The sequence below is a fragment of the Mobula hypostoma genome, chromosome 9, assembly GCF_963921235.1.
Source record: "Mobula hypostoma chromosome 9, sMobHyp1.1, whole genome shotgun sequence".
Taxonomy (NCBI): Eukaryota; Metazoa; Chordata; class Chondrichthyes; order Myliobatiformes; family Myliobatidae; genus Mobula; species Mobula hypostoma.
This window is the reverse complement of record NC_086105.1, coordinates 30,438,487-30,450,405: the sequence shown is the minus strand read 5'-3', so window position 1 is coordinate 30,450,405 and position 11,919 is coordinate 30,438,487. Positions and strand designations below refer to the sequence as shown.

Sequence of the window (11,919 nt, the reverse complement as noted above, 5' to 3'; positions counted from 1 at the left end):
TCATTGGCTATATTTAAGAGGGAGTTAGGTATGGCTCTTGTGGCTACGGGGGTCAGGGGGTATGGAGGGAAGGCTGGGGTGGGGTTCTGAGTTGGATGATCAGCCATGATCATAATAAATGGCGGTGCAGGCTCGAAGGGCCGAATGGCCTACTCCTGCACCTATTTTCTATGTTTCTATATTACAAGACTATTGAATGAATGGTCCTCTAGTATGATAAGATGGAATATTAATCTCACAATCTTTCTCATTATGGCATTGTACCTCATTATCTACCTGCACTGCACTTTTTCTGTAACTAACTTTTTTCTGCACTCTGTTATTGTTTTACCTCGTACTACATCAATGTATGCACAGTTGTAATGAATTGAACTATGTGAACGATATACAAGGCAAACTTTTCACTGTACCTTGGTTCATTTGTCAATAATAAACCAATTTACCTAAATGGTTCTAGGGATTTTCAAATATTTAAAGTAAGAATGAATACATAGTTTCAAATTTGGGTCTGAATTATGTCTTTAACCTTATCTAATTACACTCTGCAACACTCCAAATGCATTAATCTAGATTATCGGCTCTGGTAGATCAACAAAATGACAATTCTTTCTAAAGGCTGTCAAGTTCATATCAGACTCATTTTGATGTACAATCATAGCCTATTTTATATATTTTCTTTAAAAAAAAGATTTCGTTTACTTGAAGTTCCAAGTTTAAAGTAAGATTTATTATAAAAGTACATGTATGTCACCATATACAACCCTGAGATTCGTTTTTTTGCGGGCTATACAGTAAATCCAAGAAACTTAATAGAAATCAATAGCACCCAACAGGACCGACAAACATCCAACATTCTAAAGACAACAAGCTGCGAATACGAAAGAAGACGACAATAATAAACAAACAAACAAGCAATTGAGAACATGAGATGAAGAGTCCTTCAAAGTGAGTCCATAGGTTGTGGGAACAGACCAGTGAAGTTCGACAGCTTGCTCTCCATGTCGTTCCGCCCTGGTTTGCGTGTCATGTGGACAACAGGGAAGCAACATCCATGGTCGCCCCCGACCAAGTGATGGGGTGAGTGAAGTTAAGTTCTTAAACTGGTTTTCTAAAAATCAATGTTGATATTTTTGCTTAGAAAAGTTACTACGGTGAGCATAAAACTGATGCATTGAGATATGGTCAATTATTTAAAGACCCTGGCTCAATATATCAAAAAATCTGTTCTTCTCTGGTTTGGTATTTTGAAAAAAAAAACGCGGTAACGCATTGCCTGCTGTGACTATTTTGGGTTGTGGCGGGACCTATAGCTGAGCTGTCGTCGTGTGCGTCCGTCCGCTTGGTGCCGGCGAAGTCGTCACCATGAGTCGCAGCTACAACGATGAGCTCGGTTACCTGGACAAAATTCACAAGAATTGCTGGAGGATTAAGCAAGGCTTCGTACCCAACATGCAGGTAAAGTTGCTGCAGAGATGTAGAAACGCAGCACGGCCTGGCCTCCAGGCGCCCTCGTTGTTGCCTTGCCACTGGGCGGAGCTTCCCCTTACCTTACGTTCGGTACAACCTCCTTTCTCCCCTCTAACCCGGGCCACGGTATCCACACCACCAAACCAGAGCATCCTTCCTTTCCCCGGCGCTACAAGGGCGCCTCACATGTGCATACTTGGCTCTCCATTTTACTGTAGTATTCCTATATTCTCAGCTGTCGGGCGCAGAGCAAGCAGGGATTTTCTCCGATTCTTTTTCCCATGACTCTTTATTGACTACAAAACAAGAGTTGAAATTGCCCGCAGTTGGAAGTCGGCAATGTAGTTTCATAGGCTCAGTTTTTAGATAGGTAGATAGATGCTTATTGATCCCAAAGGAAATTGCGGTGTCACAGTAGCATTGCCAGTGCACAGATATACAATTATTAGAAAAGTAAAAGAATAAAAAATAAGTTACCTCAAACAGTATAACAGGAGGGGGGTCATCACTTCCCCGCCTATAGAACCTAGTGGCAGAGGATAAGAATGACCTCAAATAGCGCTCTTTGGAGCAGCGCAGTTGTCTTAATCTATTACTAAAAGTGCTCCTCTGTTCAGCCAAGGTGTTTTACAAACATAAGTCGATTTTGTCCATAAATTGGAAAATACACAAACTCTATACGATAACCGTACCTCCACAGTAATGTGTAATGATCAGGGCCGGTTAACATGAACATTTATTTAACACACATCAAAGTTGCTGGTGAACGCAGCAGGCCAAGCAGCGACGTTTCAGGCCGAGACCCTTCGTCAGGACTAACTGAAGGAAGAGTGAGTAAGGGATTTGAAAGTAGGAGGGGGGAGGGGGAGATCCAAAATGATAGGAGAAGACAGGAGGGGGAGGGATAGAGCCAAGAGCTGGACAGATGATAGGCAAAAAGGGATACGAGAGGATCATGGGACAGGAGGTCCGGGAAGAAAGACAAGTGGGGGGGGGGACCCAGAGGATGGGCAAGAGGTATATTCAGAGGGACAGAGGGAGAAAAAGGAGAGTGGGAGAAAGAATGTGTGCATAAAATGAGTAACAGATGGGGTACGAGGGGGAGGTGGGGCCTTAGCGTTAGTCCTGACGAAGGGTCTCGGCCTGAAACGTCGACTGCACCTCTTCCTACAGATGCTGCTTGGCTTGCTGCGTTCACCAGCAACTTTGATGTGTGTTGCTTGAATTTCCAGCATCTGCAGAATTCCTGTTGTTTATGAACATTTATTTATTGTTTTTCCATTACAACGGTATAGAATAACATGTCCCAGGTTCGCACACAAGAAAATCTGCAGCTGCTGGAAATCCGAGCAACACACACAAAATGCTGGAGGAGCTCAGCAGACCAGGCAGCATCTAGGAAAAGAGTACAGGCGACGTTTTGGGTCGAAACCCTTTGGCAGGACACCAAGTTAAATGGCTTTATGCCCAGGCTTTGATGGGCGTAAGTAGTGGGTTTGATGCATATCCCTACCCAAGTATCAATTAAAGTGTTCTCAAGAGACAATGGTGAGATTACATGTAATTATGTGTTTAATAATATTTAGGGTAGCACGGTAGTGTAGTGTAGCACAACACTTTACTGTGCAGGTGATCCAGCTTCAATTCTGGCTGCTCCCTGTAAGGAGTTTGTACATTGTTCCCATGACTCTGTGAGTTTCCTCTCTCAGTTCAAAGATTAACCAGTAGGTAGATTAATTGATCGTTGTGAATTGTCCCGTGATTAGACTAGAGCTAAATCGGGACTGCTGGGGGGTGGGGGGGTGGGGTGCAGCCTGAAAGGCCTGTTACCTGCTGTAACCCAGTCAATAAAAACAAATATTTAATAGAGGTTGTGCATGGCTGTCTGTTAGGCATTTGTATCCTGGGGAAGGCCTGCACTTGGATGTGTCCTGGTATTTGGATTCTTGGCTCAGCCCAACATTCAAAATGGGGAGAACAAACTGATATCAGGAGCTAGCAAATTCTTACCTTGCATTCGCAGCTGAGTCATCGACTTTCATGTCATGTAGTCTCACTATAAATGGCATGGAAATATCATTGACAATGAAAATCTGCAGGTGCTGGAAACCCAAGCACCACACACAAAATGCCATTGGTTGCTCCTTTTAAGGAAGCAGAGTTGGTTTATGGATTCCGGGGTAATTCTACTTCCACTGGTTCTGTGATAAAATTGACATCCTGTGTTCTCATTTCCAATGGGGCAGCATGGTACTGTAACAGTTACAGTATTACAGCACCAATGATCACCGAGTGGGGATCCCGTCGCTGTCTGTAAGGAGTTTGTACGTTCTCCCCATGACTGTGTGGGTTTCTGCTCAGTGCTTGGGTTCCCTCCCAAATTCCAAAGATGTATGGTTTGGGTTAGTGAGTTGTGGGCATGCTGTGTTGGCTCCAAGAGTATGGTGACACTTGTGGGCTGACCCCAGCCCAATCCTTAGACTGTGTTGGATGTTGATGTAAAACTTCCATTTTACTGAAAGTTTCAATTTACACGTGACAAATAAAGCTGATCTTTAATCTTGTATTTGTAAGAATGTAATTCTAACAAACGGAATAAATCGGGCATTCATAACCTGGGGCCAGCTTGTGCGGGTTGATGAGATCAAAAGTGTCGTCAGTTACATTTAAGTTCGCTGGATTTGGAACTTCCTGGCTGAAGCAGGAAGAGGGGCAATGTACATGCTCCTGTCTACATCACTGACACTGAGGTTGAGAGCTTCAGGTTCCAAGGAGTGAACATCACTAATAGTGTGTCCTGAGCCATCCACATTGATCTCATAGCTAAGAAAGCTCACCATTACTTCATCAGAAGGAATGCACCCTCCAACAGTTTCCAACGTTTACTGATGCATTACAGAAAGCATCCTATCTGAATGCATAATGGCATAGTATGGCAGCTGCTCTGCCTGTGAATTCAAGAAACTGCACAGAGTTGTGGACAAAGCTCAGCACATAAAAAAATTCAGCCTCCCCTTTATAGACTCTGTCTATACCTTTCTCTGTTTCAGTAAAGCAGCCAGGATAATCAAAGACCATGCTCATCCCAGATATTGCTGTCTTCACCCTCTCCCGTTGGGCAATAGGTACAAATGCTTGGAGGCATACAACACCACCAGGTTCAAGGACAGCTTCTATCCCACTGGTATTAGACTCTTGAATGATAAAATGGACTTTGGACTGCACGATCGACCTTGTTTGATCTTGCACTTTATTGTTTACCTGCACTGCGCTTTCTCTGTAGCTTTTACACTTTATTGTGCATTTCATTTACCTTGTATTGTATCTCAATGCACTGTTTGATGATTTGAACTGTATGAACAATATATAAGTACTGTACAAACTTTTCACTGTACTTTGGTACATGGACAATAATAAACCAATACCAATGCTAATTGGGGCATTTTGACAGAAAATTGTTTTGGGCCTTAAAGAAAAGTTGCAGGACTATGGTGAAAGAGTGGGCAGTTGAAATCAAACAAATCATTCTTAAAGCAGTTGGTAGGAATTTAATGGGTCCGTCAACTGCCTCCTGAGTCTTAATTTTCATAGCTGAAGATGGTTATGCATAGATCAGTTAAGTAACTTTTACCAAGCTCTCTTGTGAATAAGATTGATCTGCAGCCATAGGCATGCTCCTTTGTGCTACATATGACTTAAGCCAGTGAAGTGTTTGCTCATTGATTCCCAAATTTATTGAAATAATACGCTTCAACAAGTTATTGCCTTGAGATTAAAAGGAATCATTTCTAACTTATAATGTTCAACTCTTTTTCTTCATGCTTGGACCAAAATTATGATGAGCCCTGGAGCAAGGCAGCCCTTGCAGGAAGCTAAATTGATTAGATTAGATTATGAGGACACGCAGTCCTCTTTTATTGTCATTTAGTAATGCATGCATTAAGAAATGATACAATTTGTTCCTACAGAATGATATCACAGAAACACAAGACAAACCAAGACTTTAAAAAAAAACTGACAAAAACCACATAATTATAACATATAGTTACAACAGTACAAGCAATACTGTAATTTGATAGAAGAACAGACCATGGGCACGGTAAAAAAAAAGTCTCAAAGTCTCTCGAAAGTCCCATCATCTCACGCAGACAGTTGAAGGAAGAAAACTTCCTGCTATGAGCTTCCAGTGCTGCACACTTGCCGATGCAGCACCCTGGAAGCACCCCAACCACAGTCCGACTCCGAGTCCGTCCGAAAACGTTGAGCCTCTGACCAGCCCTCCGACACCGAGCACCATCTCTGCCGAGCGCTTTGACCCCCTCTGGAGATTCTCGATTGCACAGTAGCAGCGGCAGTGAAGCAGGCATTTCAGAAGTTTCTCCAGATGTTCCTCCGTGCTTCTCATGGTTGTCTCCATCAAATCAGGATTGTGCACAGCATCCTACTTCACAAATACGATATCAGTTCAGAGCGGCCGCGCGTGTTGAGCGTTGGGTATGGAAGCAGCATATGATGTTGTTGACGTGAAGAAGAATTCAGCATGTGGGAGGAGAGTAGATGAGGCTAAGCATTCATCAGGAAAGATCTGGGGATAAAGTTGTTTAGATTTTTCTTGAGTGATATTTTTATCAGATTTATTTTAGATATCCTCCCATACTTCGATACAGTAGAGGTATTTAGAAGACTTTGACAGGGATTGGAAGTAAGAAAAATGGAGGGTTATTGGCTGTGTAGGAGGGAAGGGTTAAATTGACTGTGGAGTAGATTTGTATAGGTCAGTACATTGTGGGCTACATGGCCCATACTATGCTGTACTGTTCTGTATTATATACTTAAAAATTGTCTTCACTGATGCTTTAGTGGTAGGCTTGACTGGGACTGGCAACAGATGGAAGTATAAAAGGTTTTGATTGTGTTATCAAAACTGACTTGTATCAATTATTTATTTGGTGCATAGGGACATTTTGCTTTATTGATTTTAAGGAAATAAAAAGTACTGATATTTATTCAGCATTGGGGCACTAGGTACCCCCCCCTCCCCCCCAGTTGCCCTTAAACAGAGTGGCTTATTAGGCCTTTTCAGAGTCTACCCATCTGAAGTTACATATAGACCAGTCTGGGTAAGGATGGCAGATTTCCTCACTGCCAGATAAACTAAGTGTGTTTTACAAGAATCCAGTCAATTTTGGTTATCATTACTAAGCCAGTACTTTGTTCTTTTATTCTGAATTGTTAGCAAAATATTCGTTTCACCTGCCTCGGTGAATTCAGATCTTCAAATTGTTCTGGATTACTAGTTTGGTAATGTAATTATGGTATATCAAAATTCTTCAAGTATGTTTGGGTATTTCAGTGTGTTTAATGTACCAGTCCCTGAAAATTGCCCCAATCAGTTTAAAATGTAATTAATTTAGTAGAGGAAGATACATTCTTTGCTTCAGATAGTGTCATTTTTTTTCCAATGCTCAAGAAAAAAACATTTGCATCTTTTGTTGTGCTCTTTTATTGCCAATTAACTAAGTTTTGAGATGGCACTGTTATTTTTTAGGAGCACATGACAGCCAAGAAGACAGCAAACTGATCAAAAAATTTTTGATTTAAAAATTATCAGCCTTGTTTCTATATACCTCCATCGCATTGCTTTTCACCATCAACTCTACAACCCTCCATAATCTCTGTGGTCCTTTGCTTCTGGTTTCATGATCAGCCCCTCATTTATTTGCTCCACTTGAATTTCTTCCTCTTGTCTCATTCCTCCCTTAGACAATTCTTAAATTCTATTTCATTACTTGCGTCAAATTTTATTAAATAATGTTATTCTGAAGCACATTTTTGAGATTTTGTACAGTTACAGATACTATATAAATTCAAATTGTTGAAGGATTTTAATCCCGATTTTCAGCCACCCTCCTATTTACTAATTTATTACCACCTTTAATTCTGTCTTTGACAGTTTGTCTATGACACCACTGTTACAGGTAGAATCAATGGTGGTGATGAATCAGCGCATAGAGAGATTGAAAATCTGGCTGAGTGATGCCACAACAACAACCGCTCACTCAATGTCAGCAAGACCAGGAGTTGATGTTTGACTTCAGGAGGAGGAATCAGGGGAATCAGAAGTGAAGTGAGTCAGCAACTTTAAATTCCTTGGCGTTATCATTTCAGAGGAATGCTAATGCTTAGGCCCAGCATGTAAGAGCAAACACGAAGAAAGTACGGCAGTGCGTCTACTTCCTTAGAAGCTTGTGAAGATTCAGCATGCCGTCTAAAGCTTTGACAAACTTCTGTAGGTGCCTGGTGTACAGGAATCTCAGGACTCTCACCACCAGGTCAGGTACAGTTATTACCCCTCAACAATCAGGCTCTTGAACCACAGGGGATAACTTCACTTAACTTCACTTGACCATCACTGAAATGTTTCCACAACCTTTGGACTCAATTTCAAGGACTCTTCATCTCATGTTCTCAATATTTATTGCTTATTTATTTATTATTATTATTTCTTTTTGTATTTGCACAATCTCCTGTCTTTTGCACACTGTTTGAACACCCAAGTTGGTGCAGTCTTTCATTGATTCCAATATGGTTTTTAATTAATTATGGATTTAGTGAATATGCCTGCAAGAAAATGAATCTCAGGGTTGTATATGTACTTTGATAATTAATTTGAACTCTGAACTAGAAACTCCCTTTGCAGTGCTGTATTTGTGTAATGGTGTCACAAAAATTTGCAGAAATTTGTGTTGATATCAAACCCAACTAAGTACCGAAAATGTCTTCCTCTCTTCCAGGTGGAAGGGGTATTTTATGTCAATGATACTCTAGAAAAACTGATGTTTGATGAGCTTCGAAATTCATGCCGTGGGGGAGGTAAGAACTATTGTAGTATGGTCATAGTGTAGGATATGAGTACAGGAGTTTGATTTTAAGAGCTGCAGTATATAAACAATGATAGTGATGTACACAGCTAGATGTTGTGCTTCAATATATTGATGATCTGCTCACTGAAGCATATAGAATGACATAGTTAATATATATAAAGCAAAATCCCTTATTACCTTCATTTATTAAGGTCTATAATGAGATCCTGGAAAATGTGGTTGTCCCCCATATTTTATGAGCTGCCTGTCAAGGACGTTAGTGCAGTCTCCTTTGCTTTCAGTGTGGCAATATATCCTTTGACTGAGATAAAAAAGAATGTTTGAAGATCAAACTATGACAAAATTTATGATTTACTGGGTAGCAGTGATCCATGGCTACTGCACAGTTCAGAGATGTGCAGTACCAATGACAGGTGCCCGAACTAATGGCGTCTGCAAAATCTACCAAATTTATTGCCTTGTCTATACCCACCTGCATGTTTTCTCTCCTCTCCAATCTATAGGTCATATGTAGTTGGTGTTATCCGTCTATTTGAGGACAATACCTCGGACATAGGAGGGAAATTTAGTGGTTAGTTCCTGAACAAATATGCTACTAATTTATGTGGTTGCATAGCTTGTTTGCAAATTTGGTAAGAGTTTACGCTGTACAGAATGAGATGGCCTGGGTCGTTTTAGTGTTCTGTGGAAATGTCTGAATTTCAGTTGGTATATTGGATGCGACTTACAACTTCTGTCTTGTTCCAGGTGTCGGTGGCTTTCTGCCAGCAATGAAGCAGATTGGAAATGTGGCAGCATTACCTGGTATTGTTCATGTGAGTTGGTAATTCATTAAAATTTGCTTCTCAATGGAAATTGCTGCGAAGAGCAATCCAATTCTAAGATTATATTGGAAATTGAAATCTCTTTGCATTGGTCTTTGTAGAAGTTTATGGTTGGAAGCGAGTTTCAAAGTGAAATGTAGTAAATAAGGACAAATAATGGTGTCTAGCATTTCTTGGTCATTGGTGACCTAAGACATAAAATTGTTATAAGTTACAATAAATAGTGCAAAGGAGGAGTAATGACATCACGCTCATGGACCGTTCAGAAACCTGATGGCAAAGGGGAAGAAGCTGTTCCTGAAACATTGAGTGTAGGTCTTCATTCTCCTTCCTGATGGTAGTAATGAGAAGAGAGCATGTCTTGTTTGGTGAGCATCTGGTAAGATGGCAGCGCTCTTGGTCACAGCAGCCTCTCCAGGTTCAACAAGTAGTGCAAATGCGAGTCTTAAACATTTTTCTTGTGATTGCAAGACCCTGTTGGACATTGGTAATACAAAATACTGAAAGCCCAGTTTATTGGTGAGCCCAACTGCAGGTCCTCAGTGGTTGCGTGTACCAGACCCTCGTGCCATGGCATCGCCTGTACAGCCAGCCAGGATGGTGTAGAACAGGGGCATGGTTGGTGCACTGGAATCTGTGCTGGTTTGGCAGCTGTCCCCCGTGGACCTGCTCGGCCATCAGTGCTGCTCTCCAGTGTTCACTCTCTGGAAGACAAGATCTCCTTTGTGGCTGATTCAGCGTGAGACAAGGTTTGCAGCTGCCCCTGTGCGAGATGAGGAACTGCTGCATGCTTGTTCTTGCAGAAACATGGCTCCAGGACAACATCCTATGCACTATCAATCTTCAGACCATGCCGCTCAGGGACTTGTGCTGATATTATTTTTGTGACTGTTTGTGCTTTTGTAACCATATGTGATTGGGTGTAGCTGTTTTGCATCTTGCCCCAGAGAAGAACTATCTTGTTTAGCTGTGTACATATGTATGGTTGAGTGGCAACTAAACTTGAACTTGAGGGTCCTTAATGATGGATGCCACCTTCTTGTGGCACTGCCTTTTTAAGATGTCCTTGTGCTATTGTTAACAAATTAGGACTTCAGAGTTTGGAGTTCAATCTCTGCGTCCTGTGAGGAGTCTATGTCGTCCGTGTGGAATGCATGGGTTTTTGGGTGCGTTGGTACCCTCCCACAGTTCAAAGACTAAGCTCTACAGTAATTTGAGTAGAGTTGTTTTTCCAAAAGATGATTATATCACAGTGTAGCTCTGAATTGGTGTTTGTGTTTCGGAAAGCCGATGAAACATTGCAGTGTTTGGGATGATTGTAAGTTAAGTTGTTTCCTGGACTGAAACATGACATATTTCATGTTTAGGTATGTGGAGGGATAGAATATACATACATAAAATGAGCATTCTTCGGAAAGAGTAGGTGATGCAAGTTTTCAGCAGGTCAGACTGCAGCTGTTGGAAGAAAAGCTGAATGTTTTAGCTTTCATGAAAGATTATTGATTTGAAATGTTAATGCTCTTTCTCGTTTCACTAGCACGCTCTGATTTCAAGTGACAGTATTTTCTGTTTTTATTTCAGTTTGCGGCATTTGTAACACTTCGCTTTTGAGTACATACTTAAAATATTTTGTGTACAGTAAAATTGACAATTCAATGCACTAAGGACTTCAGTATTGAATTAGCAGATCTCCTGTACTATTGAGCACTATTAATATTGAAAAATATTTTAAATTTTATTTTAGTTTCTGCTGTATTATAATTTTACAGTGAAACTGCTAAGTTAGAAGAATACATGGGATCCAGGGCCCTGGTGGATTTCATGGGAGTACAAGAAACATTACTTGAATCAATATATAGCACTTTTATGTTAATCATAGGTATTTCCAAATTATTAGATAGTAGGTTATGTCATTAGCTCTAATTTGGTGTTATTAATGTGTTTCATATTTCTAGGGAATGCTTTGTGTGAGAGGTTATCAGTTCTTAGTTACTGAAACTTCGTTTTATTAAAACCTGTTTTTCTTTCTGAAGAGATCCATTGGGCTTCCTGATGTCCATTCGGGTTATGGGTTTGCAATTGGAAACATGGCAGCCTTTGATACGGAGGACCCAAATGCTGTAGTATCCCCAGGTAAAAGAAAAATTACTACTCAGCTTGGACTAATGTTGACAATCTTTTGTGGAGTACTGAATCAGTTGACGACCTGGAGTGTTTATTTCATGTTCTGCTTAGAATGCTGTGTAAACATACACAGGACCACGTAATTGAAGCATTGAACAAGTGTGAGGAATCACAAGTATGCATCTGCTACCTCGATTAAGCCTAGAAGCACATTCAGAACAACAGGATTCTGGCTCCTTTGTGTTGCCAGTAACCCTATACCTCTTCAAATTTCTACATTGATTATTTTTGAACAGCGAAGGAAGCCTTTCCAAGCCTAGAATTTAAAAGCTAAAGTTTTCAAAGTTCTGGGATCAGAAAGAAAGCTCACAACGACAGAGTTCACTCTTGTGCATAAAGCATTTTGCATAAAGCAAATTGCTGGTCACAGGACATATTAAATTACAATTTTTGATGTATGTGGACTCTAGACTTTTAGGATTTCTGCATGGGAAATGGCAGCTTGAATGTCTGTTTATGTTTGTATTTTATCAAATCTATGTTGGCAGAGAGGAGTCTTGTGTTTAAGAAAACCTTTGAGTATGTTGAGGAAAGTGAATCTCAATTTTGCTGCCTGAATT

The 11,919-nt window shown here is 40.7% G+C and overlaps 1 protein-coding gene across 1 annotated transcript in view; it reads left to right on the top strand.

The window, feature by feature from the left end:
* The first annotated feature begins 1,304 nt into the window (after positions 1 to 1,304).
* rtcb (RNA 2',3'-cyclic phosphate and 5'-OH ligase) overlaps positions 1,305 to 11,919 on the top strand; it is a 45,554-nt gene continuing 34,939 nt past the window's right edge. Inside the window, exons 1-4 of the mRNA XM_063057960.1 lie at positions 1,305 to 1,455; positions 8,262 to 8,340; positions 9,099 to 9,166; positions 11,209 to 11,308. Of these exons, the coding sequence (XP_062914030.1) occupies positions 1,363 to 1,455; positions 8,262 to 8,340; positions 9,099 to 9,166; positions 11,209 to 11,308 (340 nt within the window). The 5' untranslated portion in view covers positions 1,305 to 1,362. The remainder of the gene's footprint in view (positions 1,456 to 8,261; positions 8,341 to 9,098; positions 9,167 to 11,208; positions 11,309 to 11,919) is intronic.